Source organism: Oncorhynchus mykiss, chromosome 10 (genome assembly GCF_057628025.1).
Source record: "Oncorhynchus mykiss isolate SJ-2025 chromosome 10, ASM5762802v1, whole genome shotgun sequence".
Classification (NCBI taxonomy): domain Eukaryota; kingdom Metazoa; phylum Chordata; class Actinopteri; order Salmoniformes; family Salmonidae; genus Oncorhynchus; species Oncorhynchus mykiss.
The window spans coordinates 32,877,481-32,904,228 of NC_143031.1; the positions used below are offsets into that span (position 1 = coordinate 32,877,481).

Sequence of the window (26,748 nt, forward strand, 5' to 3'; positions counted from 1 at the left end):
GTCTTTGCCGGGCAGCCAAGTTGTCCTACCAGGGCCGGTAAAGTAAATCCTTTGCCTTTTATGGTGTCATTCAGCCAATTATATGGGTTGAATAACTGCAGGTTGTATCATGTCTGGGATGGGTGGGTTTGTTTTATAGGCCAGTTTACTGCTGCATATCTGGTATGGCCACAGGGAAATAAAACACCAAGCAGAGTTCATATCCACACCACCATACCATGATGGACACGCACAGACAGGTTCATGCACTCACACAATCAGACACGCATATATACATATACTGTACACGTGCAAATGTATCATTCTCTGACTCTCTGACCCCCTCTCTCCAGGTCCCTCCTTCTACCTCTTCTGTTTTCTCTGAACAGTCTGTTTTTGTATTTGTTTAACATCAGGGAAGGGTGGGTTCTGAGAGGACTTGGGTGGACTAAGGCTCTGAGGGATCCAAGCTCTGTGTTTGGCCAAGGGGCTAGCTTAATTCTCCCTAAGATGACTTCTGTTAATGATTGGCTGGCCGTCTGCACTGCAGCACATCATCCCTGCACACACTGTGTTCTTAACATCCAGGCTCACACACAGTAAGCCAACCAACATGCATGGACGAACGCACACACACTACAAGGAGGGGTCAAGGAAAGGTTCTCTTTGTGTCCCTGTCCTGATGAATGGACCTTAATCCTCTGTCACCACTCAGACCACTGCTGGAGGGAAATCCTGGCCACAAATAGAGAATGTCCTTTGTGAAGAGAGGACAGGTGCTTATTTAAACGAACAAGGAAAAGTACCTGGTAGTAGATAAGAGCAGGATAGATATGTATGGTTTCCATGGTAACACCATCATTTGACTCACCTCAGTAAACTACTAGGACCAGAGAGCCTTGTCATTAGCTCCAGTCTCTGTCCACCCCATGCTACCCACTAGGCTACATTATATTGAGCTTTTCTGAAACTGTGTCGGAATCACATCTGCACTGTCTGTTTCCAATCCTCAGTCATTTCTGTGAAATGACTGTTTTTCTGACGATCCCCTTTACTGTCTACAAATGGGGGTAAAACACAAATGTACAGTACTGGGGTGGTGTGTGTGTGTGAGGGTAGTGATGGGTTGGGGGTTTCATGAGTCTTGTGTAATATTGCCACAGGTATGTGATGAATGCTATGAAGCTGGTAGACACTGTGCATGCGTGAGTGAGTGAGTGCGCCGTGCTTGGCCACTATGACTGTGTGAAGATACAGCATACGGGAGAGCACCAGGGTAAGTTAACAGGCTGTCCAATGGCTGCTGATTTGCTATGATGGTGGACTGCATGCATCCCTGTGTGTGTAAGAGGACTGAGCAGAGCTGTAATTCTTTGCAGAGACAAAGCCCAGAGAAAACTGAGCATTATTTTAACCTTAACCCCCACAGTCCTCTGCTTAATCATGCTGTCCCAATTATTATTATTTTAACTCCTACTTCTCTGCTTTTCAACATCTTTCTTTCGTCCTTTAGACTGAACGGGCTCAGAGGGGTCACAATTTCCTCTCACCTAATTTTCCCCTCTACCACCTTGAGCAGCTGTTATAAATTAGGGTGGTAAAAAGTATTTATCGTGGTTATTAACAGTAGTTATTTTCCCTCTCTGCCGCGGCACAGAGGCGACTGTAGGCCAATAAACGTCAGTGGCGGAGTTAGTTACCCAGAGTTAAGAGTCATGATTTATAAAGTGGCGAGAGATGTGGGGGGGTATCTATCACTGGACTTAGCTCAGCTCTCTGGTCCCCCACTAAACCTATCAACAGTATACCCACAGTCACCAGCTCCCTCAGCTGCACAGTGACCATGTTGAATTATTGAGGGCGAGAGAGGGCGACTGTGACTGACATTTCTACTAATGAGTGATAGAGTGGTATTACTGGACTGGAGGGGGCCTATAAGAGCCAGTAGGAGCAACTTGAGAGACATCTCTTTCTCTTGTTATTTTTCTCGCCCTCTCTTTCAATCTCTTTCAGCCTTTTTTTTCTCTCTACACTTAACATTGTGTGTGTGAGAGACTTGAAGGGGTTTGATGACGACAAGGCCGGTCTGCTGGATCGCTTTGTGTTGAAAACTCAAGATGTTCTCCAGGCCTTTCATCAGGGCAGAGGAGAGAAGGATGGAGAGAGTGTAGCAGGGCTGTGGAAAAGGAGGGCTTATTGAAGGGCAGACATCCTGTCTTGTACCAACATGGGCCACAACAGTCACGTCCTCCATCGTTACACAGTAACACACCCTGTCCTTGCTTCATGATTTTATCCCCTTCTTCCTCCACATTTCCTTTGCTCTCTCTCCCTCCAACTCTCTCTTACTCTCTCCCCCCTCTCTCTCCCTCTCTACTCTTTACTGAGATGGAAAGAGGTAGCTCTTTATTGTAGGGTGTGTGGGTGTTTTTCCACCCGTGACATAGAGGTAGTGAAGGCGGATATTATTATTTTGTCTCTGAAGGGCGAACACAACAACATTGGAGAGTGGTGAAAGATCAACATCTCTAAAGCTGTGTGACGTAGCCAAACAGCACCACAGGGTAGCCCTCCACACACACACGTTTTTACACAGTCTCCATTTGTTTTAGTTTGGCAGCAGAGGCTTGATGCCTAGGAGACTGGGGTGGAGGGGTAGTAGTCGTGGTTCCATAAAAGCCAGGGCAAGCTAAGGGCCTATGCAGGTGAAGTAGGCCTTTAGAAAGCTGTTTTCAAGTCTTTGCTTAAACCAAAAGGGCTGGCTATTCTGTTCCATTCCAGACAGTAATTCTTATCATTCTTAATCTGATGAAGATTTATCCCTGGCCTCTGAACCTCCCCTTCGCTCATCCTCCATGTACCCCCCCCCCCCCCCCCATATCCTCCCTGCCACCCCGCTTTGGTGTTTCTGTCTGGGCATAACAACTTTGACATGTAGCATGAAGTGGAAGAGCGGGTCATTTGAACCAACTGGGTTTGAAGTTGTGTGTATTGGAGCCACTCTATCTATGCTGCGTTCAGCCTGTCAACAGTGGTGTACATGGGATGGTTGGGAGGGAGTTGGGGTTTGTATTTATGCTTCTCTTTATTTGACTAAATGTTTATTTACAAAAGTAAAACAAATCCTGCCATCATTATTCATGTGTAGCTGTTTTATGTGCTGTGTGTGGGGAGGAAATGTTTTTTTTTCCTGATCAAAGTAGCAGTGTGAAGTTACCAGTGTTTAATGGAGAAGGCATCAGACCAACAATTTCTACCAGTATGTGTTTCATGTGCAACCAGAGGAAAAAACTCTAGACCACCTTTACTCTACACACAGAAACGCATACAAAGCTCTCCCTCACCCTCCATTTGGAAAATCTGACAATAATTCTATCCTCCTGATTCTTGCTTACAAGCAGAACCTAAGGCAGGAAGTACCAGTGACTTGCTCAATACGGAAGTGGTCTCATGACGCAGATGTTAACCTACTGGACTGTTTTACTAGCACAGACTGAAATATGTTCCAGGATTCATCTGATGGCATTAAGGAGTATACCACCTCAGTCACCGGCTTCATCAATAAGTACATCGACTACGTCATCCCCACTGTGACGGTATGTACATATCCCAACCAGAAGCCATGGATTACAGGCAACATCTGCATCGAGCTAAAGGCTAGAGCTGCCGCTTTCAAGGAGCGGGAAACTAATCCGGGCGCTTATAAGAAATCCCACTATGCCCTCAGATGAACCATCAACCAGGCAAAGCGTCAATACAGGATTAAGATTGAATTCTACTGCACCGGCTCTGACACTCGCCAGATTTGGTAGGGCTTGCAAACTATTACGGACTACAAAGGGAAGCCCAGCCGCGAGCTGTCCAGTTAAACGAGCCGACCAGATGAGCTGAATGATTTACGTGCACTTCAAGGCAAGCAACACTGAAGCATGCATGAGAGCACCAGCTATTACGGATGACTGTGTGATCATGCTTTCCGTAGCCGATGTAAGACCTTTAAACAGGTCAACATCCACAAGGCTGCAGGGCCAGACGGATTACCAGGATGTGTACTCCAAGCATGCGCTGACCAACTGGTCTTCACTGACATTTTCAACCTCTCCTTGACAGAGTCTGTAATACCTAAATGTTTCAAGCAGACCACTATAGTCCCTGTTCCCAAGAACACAGAGGTAACCTGCCTAAATGACTACCGACCCGTAGCACTCATGTCTGTAGCTATAAAGTGCTTTGAAAGGACTGTTATGGCTCACATCAACACCATCATCCCAGAAACCCTAGACCCAACTCCAATTTGTGTAATGCCCCAACAGATCCACAGATGATGCAATCTCTATTGCACTCCACACTGCCCTTTGACTACAGCTCAGCGTTCAACACCATAGTGCCCTCAAAGCTCATCACTAAGCTATGGACCTTGGGACTAAACACCTCCCTCTGCAACTGGATCCTATACTTCCTGATGGGCCGCCTCCCGGTAGTAAGGGTAGGCAACAACATGTCAAGAAGATGATCGTGGACTACAGGAAAAGGAGGACACCACCATTCTCATAGACGGGGTTGTAGTGGAACAGGTTGAGAGCTTTAGGTTCCATGGTGTCCACATCACCAACAAACTATCACTCCAAGACAGTTGTGAAGAGGGCATGACAAAGCCTATTCCCCCTCAGGAGACTGAAAAGATTTGTCAATGGTCCTCAGATCCTTAAGTTCTACAGCTCCACCATCAAGAGCTTCCTGACCGATTGCATCACCGCCTGGTATGTCAACTGCTCGGCCTCTGACCGCAAGGCTCTGCAGAGGGTAGTGCATATGGCCCAGTACATCACTAGGGTCAAGCTTCCTGCCATCCATGACTTCTATATTAGGCGGTGTCAGAGGAAGGCCCTAAAAAATTGGCAAAGACTCCAGTCACCGTAGTCGTAGACTGTTCTCTCTGCTACCGCACGGCAAGTGCTAACGGAGCGCCAAGTCTAGGTCCAAAAGGCTTCTTATGAGCTTCCACCCCCATGCCATAAGACTGCTCAACAGCTAATCAAATGGCTACCCAGACTATTTGCGTTGACCATACCCCCATTTTTTTTGTTATGCCGCTGCTACTCTTATCTATGCATAGTCACTTTACCCCTACCTACTTGTGCATATTAGCTCAATTACCTTGACTAACCTGTGCCCCCGCACATTGACTCTACCAGTACCCCCTGTATACAGCCTCGTTATTGTGCTCTTAGTTTTACAAAATGTTGTTCATTTTGTAAACATTTTCTTAACTCTTATTTTTCTTAACTGCATTGTTAGTTAAGGGCTGGTAAGTAAGCATTTCATGGTAAGGTATTTGGTATTCTGTTTTGATTTGAACAATCACACATCTAGATACTAGTGCAAATTCACCAGAACAGAACACACCTGGTAATTTACCACATTTTCTCTCTCTCCCTGTTGCTTTCATCTCTTTCGCTATCACTCTCTATCTCTCTCAAATTCATCGCTCCTTTCTTTCCCTCTTTCTCTCTCTCCTCGTATTCCTCTCTCATCCTCCCTTCTCATTCCCTAGAGGAAGCATTCTCCACCAAACACCGGAGTCTGGAGCTTGAGAGGGAGTCGTTAACAGAGCAGCAGAAAGAATGCACTGCCAAAAGGTAAGTGTCAACCTGTAATTAAAGTATATCTTTTTACACACACACGCTCCCAGTTTGTTCACTGTGCCATCTGCTAGAAATTACCCAAGCCCCACAGAATGGCGTGTTCTAATATGCTGTCAATGGTTCTAAATGCTGTGGGGAGATTACAGCCTGCTTACCAAGAGGGGATGTTGGCTTAGCGCTGCCTATTTGTGTTTTTAGCCTGAGCGAGAGTAAGCAGATTGCGTCAAATACCAGTCTGATGCCTTTGCCTGCAGGGGTGTACACTGTGTCGACCCTGTATATACACAGTTTGGTTGTCTGGCTACCTGGCAGTGATGGGACCAGAACAGGAGTAAAAGCACAATGCTACAGAATAAACACTAGCTGGCTGGGCAGCATGAAAAGATACCCACCAATGCATCATGTAAACAAGGAAATTGACTTTGACTGGAAAAATGTGTATGTATGGTTCAATAGGTGGACAAAAGTGTTTGTTAGAGAGAGTTGCTGAGTTCATGTAATAAGCAGGTTCCTGGAAGTGTGTCTGTCTGTGGTGGTTTGGGTTTAAATGGGGGATTGGAGGGTCTTGCATATGGAACAGTTAAGACAAAGTCTGCTGTACTGAGATGGGAGGTTTCTAGGAAGCATCTGTATCTTCTGAGTCGGCAGGCAGGGACGCACGGAGGCAGGCAGGCAGGCAGGGACGCACGCACGGAGGCAGGCAGGCAGGGATGCACGGAGGCAGGCAGGCAGGCAGGCAGGCAGGGATGCACGGAGGCAGGCAGGCAGGCAGGTAGGGACGCACGGAGGCAGGCAGGCAGGCAGGCAGGGACGCACAGAGGCAGGCAGGGATGCACGGAGGCAGGCAGGCAGGCAGGGATGCACGGAGGCAGACAGGCAGGCAGGGATGCACGGAGGCAGGCAGGCAGGCAGGTAGGGACGCACGGAGGCAGGCAGGCAGGCAAGCAGGGACGCACGGAGGCAGGCAGGCAGGCAGGGACGCACGGAGGCAGGCAGGCAGGGACGCACGGAGGCAGGCAGGCAGGGACGCACAGAGTCAGGCAGGCAGGGACGCACGGAGGCAGGCAGGCAGGGACGCACGGAGGCAGGCAGGCAGGCAGGGACGCACGGAGGCAGGCAGGCAGGCAGGCAGGGACGCACGGAGGCAGGCAGGCAGGCAGGGACGCACGGAGGCAGGCAGGCAGGGACGCACGGAGGCAGGCAGGCAGGCAGGCAGGGACGCACGCACGGAGGCAGGCAGGCAGGGACGCACGGAGGCAGAAAGGCAGGGACGCACGGAGGCAGGCAGGCACGGAGGCAGGCAGGCAGGGACGCACGGAGGCAGGCAGGCAGGGACGCACGGAGGCAGGCAGGCAGGGGCGCACGGAGGCAGGCAGGCAGGGGCGCACGGAGGCAGGCAGGCAGGGGCGCACGGAGGCAGGCAGGCAGGGGCGCACGGAGGCAGGCAGGCAGGGGCGCACGGAGGCAGGCAGGCAGGGGCGCACGGAGGCAGGCAGGCAGGGACGCACGGAGGCAGGCAGGCAGGGACGCACGGAGGCAGGCAGGCAGGGGCGCACGGAGGCAGGCAGGCAGGGGCGCACGGAGGCAGGCATGCAGGGGCGCACGGAGGCAGGCATGCAGGGGCGCACGGAGGCAGGCAGGCAGGGGCGCACGGAGGCAGGCAGGCAGGGGCGCACGGAGGCAGGCAGGCAGGGGCGCACGGAGGCAGGCAGGCAGGGGCGCACGGAGGCAGGCAGGCAGGGACGCACGGAGGCAGGCAGGCAGGGACGCACGGAGGCAGGCAGGCAGGGGCGCACGGAGGCAGGCAGGCAGGGGCGCACGGAGGCAGGCATGCAGGGGCGCACGGAGGCAGGCATGCAGGGGCGCACGGAGGCAGGCAGGCAGGGAGGCACGGCAAGCAGGCAGGCACAGCAGGGAGGATGGGGGGAGGAGTACATGTGAAAGATAAGGATCTTTCACAAGGCCATTTCACATCAAATTATCATTTTCTCCCCAACACCTTTTCATGTGTCTGAAATGATGGCCCATTACCCACAAAACTGTACTCCCCCAGTGCTGGGACATACAGTACTGTACAGACTCACACTTATACAGTAGTGTGCACGCACATTCTCTCTCTCACTCACTCACATACTTCTGACTTCTCAGACTGCTCTGAAGTCAGACTCCAGTAGCTGTCAAGTGGTGGACATGAGAAAACAAACATGATTCCAGATGTTTTATCTTTCTCACCTAGGCAAGTCAGGTTTGTGAGTTACCCTCCCTGCCAAATCCGGTAATGTGGAGGTGGAGAAGGGGGTAGTTTGGAAGTTATGATAATTGAGTTGCTCTTACAATTACTGTGGAAATGATTCAGGGCAGAGCCATTAGGTCTCTCTCATCCAGGCCTGGGCCAAGTCAAACACAACCCTGCTATTCTCCTCTTCAACCTCAGGCTCATATCAACGCACCGCCACCCCTCATTACTAACGATCACCATAGCTAACCTCCATCCGTCCCTCACCCCACCTCCCTATCCCCCTACATACACCCCTTATTCCCTTTCTCTACAGCTGAGATGTCAGATCTCGCCTCACATCTCTCCCCATCACCACTTTGGTTATTTTTCCCTCACCTATTATATGTATATATTAATGTACCGTACCTTCCCTCTGTCTTTCTCCTCTTCCTCACCTCCTCATCTATCTATTCCACCCATTTTCCTTTCCTCCTTTCTATCCTCCTGCCTCTTTGTCCCTGTCTATTTGACCCAGTCTCTTGTCCTCTCCATCCCCGGTCCTCCCTCTGTTCTCTTCCTCCTCTGTTATTGTCCTTTTTGTGTCGGTCAGGGCAGTGAGTCATGAAGTGGTTGTGTGTGTTACTGTCTCTGTGCCTGTCTCCCCAGGGAGCTGTTCCTCAAGTCCAATGCTCAGCTCACCTTCCGCTGTCGTCAGCTCCTCTCTGAGCTGTCCTACATCTACCCCATCGACTTGGTCACCACGGCCGTGAGTAACCTCCTCCTGAGTAACGCACGCAGAGCTGTGACAGAGCTGAATGGCTTAAATAATCAGTGGTCATTACAATTTCTAAGGAGAGTGCCCTCTTTGCTCTCCGAGCTTTTCCCTTCCCCTCACGCTACAATTTCTCTCTTGCTCTGAATATGGTATTTTTGGTTCTTGGATTCTCATCCTCATAAAACTCTTGTTTAATTGTCCTACAGGCTAATCAGTCCGATTATGTCATCTGTGGAGTGAAGCTGCCCAACTCGGAGGATTTCCAAGGTAACCTATCTATTTCACCAGGAAATGGAGGGGTTTGGAGTGACAGAGATGTGCATAACACGGGGCTCATTTGTTTCCTTTTATTGAAGGTTCAAACTTCTGACCCTGTAGTAGGGACACTACGTTTTGTGACCCAAATGGCACTATTCCCTATAGTGCACTACAACAGTAAAATATCTGCTCAATGACAAGTGTTTCAGAAGTTGCAGCTGATGGAGGAAACTGTGTGACTTTAGTGGCTGAGGCAGCTGTGTTTGTATGGGCTAGATCAGTGGTCAAGATCACTTTCTGAGTCAAAATGCAAGCCGAGATCTAACGCTCACATTTTTGGGGAGCATGATTTAAAAAATGTAAGCATATGCAACATTAACCTATTAAAAACAGTACTGTAGCAATGGGGTTTGTTCAGGAGACTAGAGGCCCAATACATTATCACTGCATATTGCATTTGCTTTAATTGCCCTGCCAAAGCATTGTTGTTCTTCTCAGACCATTTGTTTTAGGTAGGCTGTATGATCACACTGGTAATAGATCAGTTGTTGTATTACTTGTGAGGCACAGCTGAGTGAGGATACATTTGAATAATTTTGTCTTTTTACCTGACTGGTGGTGCTTGCATCTGATGGCCAGTCTCAGCAGAGGGAGAGAGCAGCAGACTCAGAGTTTGCCTCTCAACGTCCCTCCATTCTCCCTTTCCGCCACTGAACAAAAAAGGGACCTCGTCTTGTGCCTCATGCACAAGTTCGTTGTTACTCCTATGACCAGAGAAAGTGAAATATTAAAAAAGAGCCAAGCCGCTAATAATAACAAAGCAAGCCTATCGATACAATTTCCTACTAATTTATTTCAGCTGCGGTGCTGGTTGTAGCACAAGTGGAAGTAGGGAGAACGCACAAGTGTTGAATAAAAAGTGTTGACAGTCCTGAGTAAAAATTTAAACATGAACACGCTCTTAAAAACAGCAGCTCTTTGCTGTATTCATTGATAGTCTCTCTCTAGTCATGGTTTTAACCGTTTTGAAATCTCACAGTAACAACTTTGCTGTGCACTTTCATCGCTTTCTTTCATCGCCTGCAGACATAGTAATTTGAGCCATCTGATTGGCCATCGATAGGCCTATAGCTGCTTTGATTTTATGACTGTGCTTTGTACCGTATTTGACTATTTACCGGTATTGATGCACGGACCTGTTTTGGGTTTTTACTTGACCTTCTATAACGGTATTTGAATGTTTGGGTTGTTAAATGTGATACACGTGACGTAATATCTATTTTTACAGTTTAGTCCGCTACTTGAGTCCTCTCTTTCTCCATGCCGTTTTCCACACATACCTAGCCCTGCCCCCTGTCATTCAAGGAGCGCATTTGTTCTTCCTCGACCACAAGACACTTGCGTTCAGCCTGCATGGTCAATGCAGCACATGCGTTTCACTTTGCTATAAATCCACTAGTGTTCTATAATTACACTATTAGTTTGTGTTTCTTGCATCTGAAAACTGCATGTTTGTTTTTTCTTAGGAAGTTGGGCCTAAATTGTGTTAGACGCTAATGCTAATTGCTAGCTAGATATCTAGCTATTGTACTGAGTTAGATCAAACATAACTAGCTATACAGCCTGATAATACTAGTGCTGGTGTAGACCTAAATCAGCATGTTGTTTGTGCAACAGTATCTTCTAAATCAGAGAGGAATAGGTGAAGTATGAATATGTTAGCTACATAAGGTAGCTAAGAGAGAACATTTATGCAGCCAAAGATTATTGTGTCTCATAGGAAACTCTTATCAACACTTGCTCTTATTCTGTCACAATAACTCATCCATGGCATTCTGGGCGGCAGGTTAGCCTAGAGGTTAGAGCGTTGGACTAGTAATCGGAAGGTTGCAAGTTCAAATCCCCGAGCTGACAAGGTACAAATCTGTCGTTCTGCCCCTGAACAGGCCCACTGTTCCTAGGCCGTCATTGAAAATAAGAATTTGTTCTTAACTGACTTGCTTTAAAGGTAAATAAATAAATGTCAAACAACACTGTATTTTATGTGCCCACTATTATTTTCTAACTATAGAATTAGAATACTTATTCTATTTCCATGATTTCAACAGTTCACCCAAGTTTTTTGCTCTAAATCGCAAGTCAAATCACAATTGGAACATTTGTTAAAAAATAAGGCTTAAGATTTTTGGTTGTTTGTATCGTGCAGCCCTACGTGGCAGAGTGGAAATGATCTCAAATGAATACAGGAAATGCAGAAATTGATGAAAATGCTCAAAATGAGTTTTGGTTGAATTTGAATTAAACAGTATAAAACAATCAGAATGTAGAAAGTCACATTGAAATCACTTAGAATATATTTGTTGGCACCCTAGTGTCATGCACTACTCATAAAGCAAATGTACAACTTTTATTATTCAATAACATAAAATACAGTAAAATACCTTGCAAAATGTGTCAAATACTGTGATATGATATTTTGCCAATATCGCCCAGCCCTACTTGATTTGCTCTCGGGCCTGCTGGGAGAGTATCTTGGCAGCGGAGTTTGTACCTTCAGACATATGAAATGGTTAAAAATGGGAACACTTCACCTATCCGGCGTGCAGGGCAGCTGGATCTGGTGTACCTGTGCCAACAGCGCGAGACAAATAAAAAATAAATGGGAAAGCCAGGCTTTATCTGGCTTATTTTTTTTTTTGCAGAAATATTTGGCGATCGACAAGGAATCGCTTGGAGATAGCGATCGACCGGTTGGTGACCACTGGGCTAGATGAAATACTCTGATAGAAAGTCCAGGTACTAACACAGCAAAGGTTTCAACATACTTCTTGGAATCAACCTTTAGTCAATGGAAGCTGGTCCATGGCCAACAAAGTGCTCCTCATCATCCAAGAATGTGGAAATTGCTTCCTGCCTATTTGACCTCTGGAGTCTGTGATTTCTGCTGCCAATATACTCTATAAGGACCAGAGAGTGAATGGGGTTTTCTCGTTTGGGGAAAAAGTCTGTCCTCTGTCCTCTCTCCTCTGATACCCAGAAACCGATACATTCTTGAAGGGTGTCAGTTAGTTAGTAGGACAAGTTTATCCTACCGCCGAAGTGTTTTGAAATCTGCCTTTGTGTCAGAGGAGAAAAACATGCACACGTTTAAAAACAATATGCTACTTACAGTCTTAGTTATAAAATGTCTTGCGCAGCTTACTCAATATTTTTTTGATCACTTTACATTTATTTTGGCATCTACCCCTGTAAATGTCATTTGCCTAATGACACGTGAGTGGAGAAGGACCGTCTCATTTCAAATGAGCACATTTCCATCAACATTCACTATCCTCGATTAACTTTCATATTTTTCAAAAGGAGGCGAGAGGATGAAGGAGAGAGGACGCAGTAGCAAATCTAATTGATAAAAGGCGAAGGAGTGAGTGGTGAGATCCATGGGTAACTGGAGGTAGTGTGTAGGGACGAAACTGCTTCCTGTTTCAGTCACAGTTTCTCTCTTTACATACTCTGCTGGACTCATACTCCTCTACTCCTCTACTGGACTGTTAGTTCATATCTCCACTTCTTATTTATACAGCATAGTATTATCTGCAAAATATGTTGGAAGTCTGCCTCATTTACTGTGGACAGCAGATGAGGATTGTGTGTGTGCGCGTCTTTACACGGCAGAGGTCTGGATGATGATGATGATTCAAGAGTGGTTTACATTTCCTCCATGTCACACCTATGTGTGTTGTGGAAAGTCAGATTTGCTATCCCTGCTCATCCTTGGATGCAGCAGCCTCCTCCCTCCCCCCTAGCCTCGTCCGATCCATCGTGATCCATCGAGATCAGGATGGCTCATACGAGGCGATCTACCGCCACTCCAACCGCAAAACCCGGTGTGAGCATGCACCCCCTCTATCCCCGTGCTGACGTGACGGCTCGTCGTTTGTGTCTGCAGCGTTGAGTGGCTTCCCATCCCCTGTGGAGGTGTGCGGCTGCTTCGCGCTTCGGGGGTGGTGTAAATCTAGTGAGTAAACCACGTAGCATGTGGTGTGAGAGTGTACTAGGAGACTGAGGGTGTGCGGCTGCTTCGCACTTCGGGGGTGGTGTAAATCTAGTGAGTAAACCACGTAGCATGTGGTGTGAGAGTGTACTAGGAGACTGAGGGCTACAAGAGGCGTCCTAACACACTCACAACCCCCCTCCAACCTGTCTTGTCCTCCCTTCCCTCTCATGTGGATGTGGAGCATGTGGTGTGACTGTGTTGTAGAACAGCGAGTGAGATGGACAGAGGCCTACAGGAGATGAGAAAGAGGGACTGCCTGGCCACACATCCTGTCTAACCACCTTAACCATAACAGCTATACAGCACCCCACTTCCCTGACCCTACCTCATCATGTAGGCCTGACCTTTGACCCTCTGATTTCTGTGTGGCCCTCCCTGGGAGGAGGGCCTGCCCAGTGTTAAGCCGACCATGTCCAGAACTGTGTGGCTGTTGGGTGACATACAGGGGACGGCTGTGGTAGATTAGTGACCCACCGGTGTCAGGGCTGCACAGCATGTGGAGACTGAGGGGAGAGGGTAGAAGGGTGATGCTGGAAGAGACAGGGGACAGGAAATGGGAGAGTGGAGATGGGAGATGCTGGATAAGGGTAAGGTAGAGAATAGAGGGTGTTGGTTAGAGGAGACAGGGGAGAGGCTGGAGGAGATATAAGAGGGGAGAGGAGAGATGCTGCCAAGGAGAAGGGGGTCATAGGGTGGAAACAAGTGCCCCCCCCCCCCCCCCCCCAGTGCTTTCTCTCTCTCTCTGAGGTGACAAAATCTTCCCTGTCATCTGAGGCTACCTAGCTGTAGTTCTTCAGTGTCCCCAGTACATGTCAGTTAAACTTATGTTCCCTTTATCTGACATTCATGTTGGATAGAACTAGTTTTATGGGGAAATATGTGAAAATATTGGCAGTCTAAGAGATAGTCAGCTCCATGGCCTCGGCGCTGGTGTCAGAGGTGCTGCAGACTCAATAATGATATAATACAGGGTCTTGTAGATATGCACCAACACACCATATTTAAGCCCTACTAGTCTGAGATTCACGAAGGCAGCAGTCTGTTATTCTAAACATTTAAGACAAAAGCACTATGATTTGGGAATTTGGAAAGCATCAGCTTTTCTCCTGGAGCGATGTCCTTCTGCTCTACTGTTGTGAACTTGAAACAACTTAATGTGGTGTCAAAGAAAGCAGCTCCAGGCGGCAGGCCTGTTTTCTAGTCAGAAATGTTGATGAAACATCACATTTTCCCCTAAAATATAATTGACCAACGATGGGCTAGTTTTATGTGACACTTGTGCTTTTCATGTACATTTCTGAAGTATATGAGGTATTTTGAAGTAAATTAGGTACAGTATTCTACAGCAGTTGAAGTTTTCATGTGTGTTGCGTCACCAAAAACACACTGTCATTTTCAAAACACTTTGCCCACATAAATGACTGCTTTTTATCCGTGTGATTACTTACCAAAGTGTTTTCCATTTTGTGATGCCTTTATTTTGTGTTTGCATTCTGAGGATAGAAACTGAAATTATGTTAGCCCTTCGTGATTTGATCTTTCATTTCAATATGATTAATTTATATGAAACGTATATCAAATGCATTAGTATTGCAGTCACAGCATTCCTGACCTCTTGCTTTGAAGGGAAGCTTTGAAGAAAAGATGAAACACTAAGACTGTTTAGATGGTTGTTGCCATTTTGACCAGTTTCAGTTTCTAGTCTTAGCATTATAGTGTGTTGGAGTAATAAACCATTAAAACACAGCCATTGAAGTGATTAACAGGCATGGTGTTTCAAATCAGATCCAATTAAACAGTTTTTAATTCAAACCCTCTGCTACCATTTCACAGTAAAACTTTCAAACAGAAATTGAATGACCTTGGTTTTGTTTTTTTCCTACAGCGAAGGATGATGGGAGCGTGGCGGTTGCCCTGGGTTACACGGCCCACCTGGTGCTGATGATCAGCTGCTTCTTGCAGATCCCTCTTAGATATCCTGTCATCCACAAGGGTTCCCGCTCCTCCATCAAGGACACCATCACAGACAAGCTCAGCGAGAAGGAGAGAGAGTAAGCAACCTACAACAGCCTTCAATATTTCATTATTTATGTTGAACTTTTGAATGATTAAGTATTCAAAGTGCATTTTCCATTCATTAACAGTTCCAATGTTTAAATGTTACACATTCATTTTATTTTATTATATAGTTGACAAAAGTGACAAACTAGGAGTATGGAGGGTATTGATCCTGCTCATAAGAAAGTGCCAATGGCAGAAAGGGGCCAAATGTGGACAATAGCTAATCCTACTGTAGCCAGTTGATGGATGCCAAGGATTCCTAGTACCCAACAATTTTGCAGTTGAGTAGAGATAAACTCTAAATGACTGGAGAGCTCATTGTGATCCTGGTCATAACAAGGGACTTATGTACTGTAGGTGCTAGATGAGGACAGCATGTACTCTCCTCTCCATATGTATTTGGAGAGTAAACGTAAATATTTATATTTGAGAATGTTTCATATTAGGCAACAGTACAGGATGCCAGCTCTTATTTTAGGGTATTTTCATACATATCTCTTTTACCATTTAGTAATGATAGCACTTTATGTATCTAGTCCCCCCATTTTGACAAATTCACTTATACTGTATTAAAGTAGTCAAAGGATTAGTACCTAATATACTACATGCTAACCTCCCCTGTTATTGGTAATGGTGAGAGGTTAGCCTATTGTTGAAGTCTCTAACCTTCTCACTCAATATTATTCATGATCCATTTGTGTTTTTTCTTAATCGTGGCATTATCATGATTCATTTTGAAGTGTTCATAAACATCTTATCTACTCACTTAGAAATAAAATGACTCCAGTCACCATTCAGTTACTATTGGGCAAAACAAAACACAACCAAAACAAACTACAAATGCATCCAACAAGTTTGTAGAGTCAGAAGCTTGATGCAATCATTCCGTGCAAGTAGTACACTTTTGACTTTGGACAGCTAAGCCTTATGTTATGCAGCATGTCAAATGGTGTCAGGTTCACTCACAGGTCTTTTTTCCCAATCCTCTTTTCCAATGCCGCAACCACTGTTTTGAACGTTCCTTTGTCGTTTCATATAAAACCCAGACAGTAGACAGTACTATTTTTCATAATGATGAAGCACAGTGTTGAAGATTCCTGTTTTGCTCACCTTGGCCTGTGCCTTTATCTTTGTACCCCAGGGGCTAAGCTAGGCACCGTTCTACCCACACTGTATTTAGACAAATTTACCTGAATGGAGAGAGGTATTTAAGATGTACGGATATGTTGGATAATATTGTTGCCATAGACACAAGTAAAGGATAACACTCTTGGGGCCTTGCCTCTGGGCTGTACCAGCCTGCTTGTTTAAATCCTGTTTAAATTGTACCGGGCACCACAATTACAGTAAGGACACTGTATTGAAATGATTATTTGTATCTGTCTGGATCCGGTAACTATGCATCAAGCTTCCAACAAAACTCCTGTTGCCTTGTGATAATTGCATGTTTGGGAATGCACACATATGCCGTCAGGTATGCAACTGTACATTCCTGTACATTCTGTGCACAGCCAGGCAAGACCCCCCTCGACCAGGGAAAAAAAACAATGGGCATCAAAATTAATAATACATCGGATAAAATTTTAAAAAATGAAAATAACAAGATGCTTTGAAAATAGGTATTATCAGACACTGTACTGTTGGGTAAAGTATACATGTGGGCACATTTGATCCCTTTGGTGCTATATTGATTAATTATAAATGTAAGTAAAGTGCCAACCGTCAAGAAATGAAAAAGCAACACAAAGTCTGTATTGCATCTTGCCACGTTACATAGTCATAGCCTGTCATCTCCGGTTCTGCACAGCTTGCTCAAATTAAACTGTTATTCTTTGCTTGTAGCAGATGGAGATCACCAGCATTCGGTAGAAATACAATATTATATGGTGTGTCGTGTTCCCCTTACGAGGCTGTTTAGGTATAGGGGCTCATTGCCCCCCTCTTGTCTACACCAACACAGGCCTACTGTAAAAGGAGCAGCTGTGAGTCCCGGTAACCCCTAACCAATGCCTCATCGAACTCTTTTGACTGTTCTGGGCTTGAACTGAATAACCATGTAAGGATGAGATGTTCCCAGTGTGTTTATCTCTGTTTTTCTCTCATACTCTCTCACATGCACGTATGGATGCTGCTCATCATTGTTTTAGTCAGACACAGGGGAAGGCATGTAAATAAATTCATGCATTCCTCCACACACACATCCATATGTCATATATTCAAACCCTTAAACGAAAACATGCACATGGTGAGAGTGTGCGGCCTAATCAGAGACAACTACAGCCAGTATCGGGCCATTTCTTCTTCTCCTCCTCTGAGTGTCATAATGGCAGCTGGAGGGGCTCACAGGGGGTCTCCACCACCCGTCACTCCAACCAGCTACTATTCCAGCGCCAGCCACCTCATGGAAACTGACTCCTCCCTCCTGGACATGCTAAACACCTTCTTTGCCCGCTTTGAATTGTTTATTTCAATCTCTTTTTCCATTTTAAATTTAAATATACCTTCCGGCAACCCGTCTCAGCTAATGTGATACGGATCCTCTATTTTTAGACCTTATAGTTAGAACCTCCATCAGAAGCTAGCCATCAGATGCTAACCAGCTAATTAACTATCTAGTTACTGTTAGCCACTCCTAGCGGCTTTTACCTCTAGCTCAGACACCAGCTGCTTTTACCCCGGATAATACCCGCCAGCCTGTACAATGCCAGTCTGCACAGCGCGATATCAACCCTGAGCATATCAGGACTGCTTTTCTCCATCCTTACTCCAGACTACTCCATTACTGGACCATTATTCCAGATCCTTGCAGGTAGCTAGCTGCTACCGAGTAGCCCAGCCCCGAAGCTGACTTTGAACCAGGCCTGCTCAGCGGACCCTATGATCACTCAGCTACACAGCTGATGCCTCCCGGACTCTTCACTAACACGACTAGAAGCCACTACATCGCTGAATTCCTGCAGTAAGTTCTGGACCATTGCATCGGATCATCACTGCTAGCTAGCTGCTACCGAGTGGCTATAGTGGCTAACGCCCTTGTCCCGAAGCTAGCACCAGTTAGCCCTGAGCCAGGCGCATCTCCCGGCTAGCAAGCGATATTACTCCAGCTACATTACCTCTTTTGCCAGTTTGGCCTAGACCCTTTGTCGACATGGAGCCCTGCAGATCCATCACAACTGCCCGACGTAATTCCATCCGATGTGCCCTCAACCGGCCTTTGTCGGACGTAGATGAAGACGCTTCTGCTTGCCCCGGCCTGCTAACTCTATGAACGCAGTGTCTCCTGCTTGCTAGCGTGTATCGACTTCCCTGTTTCATCTATTGCTGTTCACTGGACCCTATGATCACCTGGCTACATAGCTGGTGCCAGCTGGACTGTTCATTAATCACGGTACTCCATTTGGTTTGGTTTGTTTATCTGTCGCCCCCAGCATCAAACTCAGGCCCTGTGTGTAGTTAACATCTATTTTCCAAGAGAGACCAGTTATCTCAATGAGAAAAAAACCTGTATAAATAAAGGTAAAATATATATATTTTTTTTAAACTGACCCCCTCTGCCCATTCATCGCCATTTTACCTGTTGTTGTTATCTTAGCTGATTAGCTGTTGCTGTCTTACCCGTTGTCTTAGCTAGCTCTCCCAATCAACACCTGTGATCGCTTTATGTCTCTCTCTGTCAATATGCCATGTATACTGTTGTTTAGGGTAGTTATCATTGTTTTATTTTACTGTGGAGCACCTAGCCCCACTCAACATGCCTCAGATACCTCCTTTGTCCCACCTCCCACACTTGGGGTGGCCTCACCTAGCATAACTAGTACCTCCAGAGATGCAACCTCTTATCGTCACTCAATGCCTAGGTTTACCTCCACTGTACCTGTACCCTTGTCTGTACATTATGCCCTGAATCTATTCTACCACGAAATCTGCTCCTTTTATTCTCTGTCCCCAACGCACTAGACAACCAGTTTTGATTAGTCTTTAGCCGTAACCACATCCTACTCCTCCTCTGTTCCTCAGGTGATGTAGAGGTTAACCCAGGCCCTGTGTGTCCCCAGGCACTCTCATTTGTTGGCTTCTGTAACCGTAAAAGCCTTGGTTTCATGCATGTTAACATCAGAATCCTCCTCCCTAATTTTGTTTTACTCACTGCTTTAGCACACTCCGCCAACGCTGATGTTCTTGCCGTGTATAAATCCTGGCTTAGGAAGGCCACCAAAAAATCTGAGATTTCCATCGCCAACTGCAACATTTTCCGTCAAGATAGAACTGCCAAAGGGGGAGGTGTTGCAATCTACTGCAGAGAGAGCCTGAAAAGTTCTGTCATACTTTCCAGGTCTTTGCCCAAACAATTCTTGCTCTAATTTTAAAAATGAATCTCTCCAGAAATAAGTCTCTCACTGTTTCCGCCTGTTTTATACCCCCTCAGCTCCCAGCTGTTCCCTGGACACCATATGTGAATTGATTGCCCCCCATCTATCTTCAAAGTTCGTTCTGTTCGGTGACCTAAACTGGGATATGCTTAACACCCCGGCCGTTCTACAATCTAAGCTAGATGCCCTCAATCTCACACAAATCATCAAGGAACACACCAGGTACAACCCTAAATCCATAAACATGGGCACCCTCATAGACATTATCCTCACCAACTTGCCCTCCAAATAAACCTCTGCTGTTTTCAATCAGGATCTCAGCGATCACTGCCTCATTGCCTGCATCCGTTATGGGTCTGCGGTCAAACGACCACCCCTCATCACTGTCAAACGCTCCCTAATACACTTCTGCAAGCAGGCCTTTCTAATCAACTTGGCCCGGGTATCCTGGAAGGATATTGACCTCATCTTGTCAGTTGAGGATGCCTGGTTGTTCTTTAAAGTAATTTCCTCACCGTCTTAAATAAGCATGCCCCTTTCAAAAAATGTAGAACTGAGAACAGATATAGCCATTGGTTCACTCCAAGCCTGACTTCCCTCAACCAGCACAAAAACATCCTGTGGCGTACTGCACTAGTATCGAATAGTCCCCGGGATATGCAACTTTTCAGAGAACCAATACACACAGTCAGTTAGGAAAGCAAAGGTTAGCTTTTTCAAACAGAAATTTGCATGCTGTCTCTCTAACTCCAAAAAGTTTTGGGACACTGTAAAGTCCATGGAGAATAAGAGCACCTCTTCCCAGCTGCCCATTGCACTGAGGCTAGGAAACACTGTCACCACCGATAAATCCATGACAATCGAGAATTTTACTAAGCATATCTCTACGGTTGGCCATGCTTTCCTCCTGGCTACCCCAACCCTGGCCAACAGCTCCGCACACCCCCACAGTTCTCCTTCACCCCCACAGTTCTCCTTAACCCAAATCCAGATAGTAGATGTTCTGAAAGAGCTGCTAAACCTGGACCCGTACAAATCAGCTGGTCTAGACAATCTGGACCCTTTCTTTCTAAAATTATCCGCCGCCATTGTTGCAACCCCTATTGCTAGTCTGTTCAACCTCCCTTTCGTATCGTCCGGGATTCCTAAAGATTGGAAAGCTACCGCGGTCATCCCCCTCTTCAAAGGGGAGACACGCTAAACCAAACTGTTACATACCTATATCCATCCTGCCCTGCCTTTCTAAAGTCTTCGAAAGGCAAGTTAACAAACAGATCAATGATCTTCTCCGCTGTGCAATCTGGTTTCCAAGCTAGTCACGGGTACGCCTCAGCCACGCTCAAGGTACTAAACAATATCTTAACCGCCATCGATTAAAGACAGTACTGTGCAGCCGTCTTCATCGACCTGGCCAAGGCTTTCAACTCTGTCAATCATCTTATTCTTATTGTCTGACTCAACAGCCTTGGTTTCTCAAATGACTACCTCGCCCGGTTCACCAACTACTTCTCAGACGGAGTTCAGTGTGTCAAATCGGAGGGCCTGTTGTCCGGACCTCTGGTAGTCTCTATGGGGGTGCCACAGGGTTCAATTCTCAGGCTGACTCTTTTCTCTGTATATATCAATGATGTCGCTCTTGCTGCGAGTGATTCCTTGATCCACCTCTGCAGACGACACCATTCTGTATACATCTGGCCCTTTTTTGGACACTGTGTTAACTAACCTCCAAACTAGCTTCAATGCCGTACAACACTCCTTCCGTGGTCTCCAACTGCTCTTAAACTCTAGTAAAACTAAATGCATGCTTCTCAAATGATTGCTGCCCGCACCCGCCTGCATCACTTCACTTCTCTGGACGCTTTTGACTTAGAATATGTGGACAACTACAAATACCTAGGAGTCTGGCTAGACAGCAAACTCTCCTTCCAGGCTCATATTAAGCATTTCCATTTCATAATTAAATCTGGAATTGGCTTCCTATTTCGCAACAAAGCATCCTTCGCTGACGCTGCCAAACATACCCTCGTAAAACTGACTATCCTACCGATCCTCAATTTTGGCAATGTCATTTACAAAATAGCCTCCATCAATCTACTCAGCAAACTGGATGCAGTCTATCAAAGTGCCACCTGTTTTGTAACCAAAGCCCCATATACCACCCACCACTGCGACCTGTATGCTTTCGTCAGCTGGCCCTCGCTACATATTCATCGCCACACCCACTGTCTCCTGGTCATCTATAAGTCTTTGCTAAGTAAAGCACCACCTGGTCACCATAGCAGCACCCACCTGTAGCACTCGTTCCAGAAGGTATTCCTTCCAGTTCTCTGCTGCCAACGAACTGCAAAAATCTCTGAAGTTGGAGACTTATCTCCCTCACTAACTTTAAGCATCAGCTATCTGAGCAGCTTACCGATCGCTGCAGCTGTACATAGCCCATGTGTAAATAGCCCACTACCTACCTCATCCCCATATTGTTTTTTACTTTTTTGCTCTTTTGCACACCAGTATTTTTACTTGCACATCATCATCTGCACATCTATCACTTCAGTATTAATTTGCTAAATTGTAATTACTTCGCTACTATGGCATATTTATTGCCTTACTCCATTTGCACACACTGTGTATATATTCTTCTAGCGTGTTGTTGACTGTACTTTTGTTTATCCTATGTGTAACTGTGTTGTTTTTTGTCGCACTGCTTTGCTTTATCTTGGCCAGGTCGCAGTTGTAAATGAGAACTTGTTCTCAACTGGCCTACCTGGTTAAATAAAGGTGAAATAAAACAAATTAATCATTATGCTCAGGCCCTGAATGTGAACCTGTCACTCTGCAACTGGGTCCTGGTCTTCCTGACAGTCTGACCCCAAGTGGTGAAGGTAGGCAACAACCCATCTGCCGCTCTGATTCTCAACAAAGGGGCCCCACAAGGGTGCGTGCTCAGCCCCCTCTGGTGTTTCCTGTTCATCCATGACTGCATGGCCACGCACCTCTCCAACTCAGTCATTCAGGTTTGCTGATGACACAACAGTGGTAGCCCTGATTACCAACAATGATGAGACAGCATACAGGGAGGAGATGAGAGGCCTGGCAGAGTGGTGCGAGGGAACTAACCTTTCCCTCAACAAAACGAAGGAGCTGATCGTGGACTACAGGAGACCGTAGAGAGAGCATGTCCACATCGACAGGGTCAAAAGCTTCAAGTTCCTCGGTGTGCACATACATCACTGATAACCTCAAATGTACCCTTCATATAGATGTGATGTATGAAGGCTTCAGGAGGCTGATGAAACTACTCTAAGACCCATATGAACTTCTACAGATGCACCATTGAAAGCATCCTGTCGGGCTGTTTCACCGCCTGGTACGGCAATTGCACCGTCCGCAACCGCAGGGCTCTCCAGAGGGTGGTGCCTTCAGTCCAACGCATTATCGGGGTCACACAGCCTGTTCTCCAGGACATCTACAGCACCCGGTGTCAGAGGATGACCAAGAAGATCATTAAGGACCTCTGCCACCCAAGCCACGTCCTGTTCGCCCCGTTACCAGGCGGAGACCGTACAGGTGCATCAAAGCTGAGAGACTGAGAAACAGTTTCTATCCCCAGGCCATCAGACTGTTAAACAGTCACCACTACCCTGCCTTGGACCTTAGTCATGGTTAGTAGCCGACTACCACCCGGTACTCTACCCTGCACTTTAGAGACTGAGGCCCTATGTACGTAGTCATTTAACACTAGTCACTTTAATAATGTTTACACTGTTTTACCCACTTTATATGTATATACTGTATTCTAGTAATGGTTCATCGTATAAAACTAGTCAACTACTGTCCATACTGTATACACCGTTATATTACATGACCAAAAGTATGTGGACACCTGCTTCTTGGAACATTTCATTCCAAAATCATGGGCATTAATATGGAGTCGGTCCCCCCTTTGCTGCTATAACAGCCTCCACTCTTCTGGGAAGGCTTTCCACTAGATGTTGGAACATTGCTGTGGGGACTTGCTTCCATTCAAGTCGGGCACTGATGTTGGGCGGTTAGGCCTGGCTCGCAGTCAGCGTTCCAATTCATCCCAAAGGTGCTCAATTCATCCACCACTCACTATGCTTCTCTGGTCACCAGTTGGCACTTGTAATATGGGGTGGTGTGAGGCGTTCTTCTGTCTGTGTACTACTTTCTCTGAGTGGTGTGTTCCAGATGCCAGTGACGTCTTGGCAAAGCTTGGTCGCTGCTAGATGGAGCTGAGTGTCCCCACTGTGGAGCTGTTGTTTGACTGACTGATTCTGTGGAGGCCAAACATCTCTTACATCGTACCCTGCCAGTCTAGTTAAAAATGTGAAAATTCCTCATGTTCATATTCCCAAGGAGCCAGCTTACTTTTTTTTTAACACCACCTACAGTTCATCATATAGTAAGACAACTTTCCTATCCCTCGCTTAATACTTTTTTTTTTGTGTTAACACGAGCCTAACAACCATTTAGGTTCTCTTGACTGTGCCAGACATATAGAAATGTTTGACCTGTAGAGCGAGGGCATTACTGTTATATTCCACTCCAGACCTGCCGTCTCAGATAATGACCGCCTTGGCTTTTATGTAGGTTGCCATTTAGCCACAGTAAGAGCAGGCAGACTGATGTACAGCTTGAACTAGTGCTCCCTCTACACCTGGGTAGAGAAGTCTCAGTCAGTGTGGAGTGAATGAATGGGGCCACATGGGGACTGGAGGGTGTATTTAGGAGAAAGGTGGTAAATGGCGATGACTCCACTTGGCTTGTTTGTGGGCAGTAATCCTACCTTGAACGCACCATTATTTGGAATCTCGGAAGCTTTCACCCTTCTAAAAATATTCTCAGAATGCAATGAGCTCTAACAATATGTTGCTCCCACATTTTACAGATCAGCAGCAGAGAGAACCCATCTCCAGCTCCATAGCTCCAGTGTGTCTGATTGAATGGGGGTGAATAGGGGAGATGCAATCCAGATGTCACCGGTATGATTGAGACCAGAGCCTGGCCGTTAAAAACCCAAGCGCTGCTTCATACATACACGTTACTAGGAATATTAAGGGAAAAACCCATTTTGTTGCCTAATTTTCTTCATGAAATGGAAGGCTGAAGAAAATAACCGCCTAAGTAGGGATTGACACATCAATGCGTGGCTCTAGTGTAGTGTGGTTGGTGAGGAAGTGCTCTATGTGACTGCCAGTGGATGGAGGGAAGGAGGCTAAGAGAGGGCCTTGGTTCGGCTGGACCTGCAAACTCAAAGGAAGGGGGTTATTGTTATGTGGCGTTCTGTTTCACGTCCCTTAACATGGACCATGTGGGACCAGGGGAAGGGCCGTCAACCCCCCCCCCCCCCCCCCCCCCCAGGGGGTCACATAGCAGCCACGAGAGAGGGGAGAGGAGGGAGGGAGTAGAATAGTTGCTCAATGACAGGACACAGACTAGAGTCAGGCACATACTTTCACTTCTCTTTTTATCGTACAGTAACATTTGAGGACAATGGGAAATACTGTAATGGTCAAGTCAGTTGGATGTCCCACGGGAAAGGGAATGATTCTCTGGTGTGCCAGATGGCAGTTGTATAAGTGGTTGACTGGCCCTGCTACCCTGTAAAACCTCCCTGTAATCCCGTGAAGATGGGTTGAGAGTGGGCCAGTGAGACCAGACTGATCCCCAGGGAGCTCCAGGCTTGCTTCCCCATATTCAGTGCTCCAATGCCTTGATGCCTCAGGCATCCACCAGATCTCTCCTCTACTCTGCCATCACTCTGTCAATTTCTCAACTCTATTACTTAGGATCCATTCATTCCCTGTTGCTTTGAGAAATTTCATTTATCACATGTGCCGAATACAACTGGTGTTGACTTTACAGTGAAATGCATGCTTATGAACCTTTACCAACGATGCGAAGTAAAACATTTTTTATTAAATAGTTACTAACACGAGGAATAGAATAAAATACACGAGTGGAGCTACAGTTGAAGTCGGAAGTTTTTATACCCTTATGCTGGAGTCATTAAAACACATTTTTCAACCATTCTCCAAACCACTCTCCAAATGTTTATAAACTATAGTTTTGGCAAGTCGTTTAGGACATCTACTTTGTGCATGAAACAAGTCATTTTTCCAACAATTGGTTACAGACAGATTATTTCACTTATTATTCACAGTATCACAATTCCAGTGGGTCAGAAGTTTACATATACTAAGTTGACTGTGCCTTTAAACAGCTTGGAAAATTCCAGAAAATGTCATAATGGCTTTAGAAGCTTCCGATTGGCTAATTGACATAATTTGAGTCAATTGGAGGTGTACCTGTGGATGTATTTCAAGGCCTACCTTCAAACTCAGTGCCTCTTTGCTTGACATCATGGGGAAATCAAAAGAAATCAGCCAAGACCTCAGAAAAAAATTGTAGACAATTTCCAAATGCCTGAAGGTATCACGTTCATCTGTACAAACAATAGTATGCAAGTATAAACATCATGGGACCACACAGCCGTCATACCGCTCAGGAAGGAGACGCATTCTGCGTCCTAGAGATTAACCTACTTTGGTGCAAAAAGTGCAATTCAATCCCAGAACAGCAGCAAAGGACCTTGTGAAGATGCTGAAGGAAACAGGTACAAAAGTATCTATATCCACTGTAAACGAGTCCTATATCGACATAACCTGATAGGCCGCTCAGCAAGGAAGAAGCCACTGCTCCAAAACCGCCGTAAAAAAGCCAGACTACGGTTTGCAACTGCACATGGGGACAAAGATCGTACTTTTTGAAAAAAAGGTCCTCTGGTCTGATGATTTTAAAAAAAATAGAACCGTTTAGCCATAATGACCATCGTTATGTTTGGAGGAAAAAGTGGGAGGCTTGCAAGCCAAAGAACACCATCCCAACCGTGAAGCACAGGGGTGGCAGCCTCATGTTGTGGGGGTGCTTTGCTGCAGGAGGGACTGGTGCACTTCACAAAATAGATGGCATCATGAGAAACAAAAATTATGTGGATATATTGAAGCAACATCTCAAGACATCAGTCAGGAAGTTAAAGCTTGGTCGCAAATGGGTCTTGCAAATGAACAATGACCCCAAGCATAATTCCAAAGTTGTGGCAAAAAATGGCTGAAGGTCAACAAAGTCAAGGTATTGGAGTGGCCATCACAAAGCCCTGACCTCAATCCCATAGAAAATTTGTGGGCAGAACTGATAAAGCGTGTACGAGCAAGGAGGCCTACAAACCTGACTCAGTTACACCAGTTCTGTCAGGAGAATGGGCCAAAATTCACACAATTTATTTTGGGAAGCTTGTGGAAGGCTACCTGAAATGTTTGACCCAAGTTAAACAATTTAATGGAAGTGCTACAAAATAATAATTGAGTGTA

The 26,748-nt window shown here is 46.1% G+C and overlaps 1 protein-coding gene across 1 annotated transcript in view; it reads left to right on the plus strand.

Annotated features, from left to right (window-relative positions):
• LOC110533664 (UV radiation resistance-associated gene protein) overlaps positions 1-26,748 on the plus strand; it is a 138,579-nt gene that overhangs the window by 33,684 nt on the left and 78,147 nt on the right. Inside the window, exons 9-12 of the mRNA XM_021618097.3 lie at positions 5,534-5,618; positions 8,509-8,608; positions 8,824-8,884; positions 14,815-14,980. Of these exons, the coding sequence (XP_021473772.3) occupies positions 5,534-5,618; positions 8,509-8,608; positions 8,824-8,884; positions 14,815-14,980 (412 nt within the window). The remainder of the gene's footprint in view (positions 1-5,533; positions 5,619-8,508; positions 8,609-8,823; positions 8,885-14,814; positions 14,981-26,748) is intronic.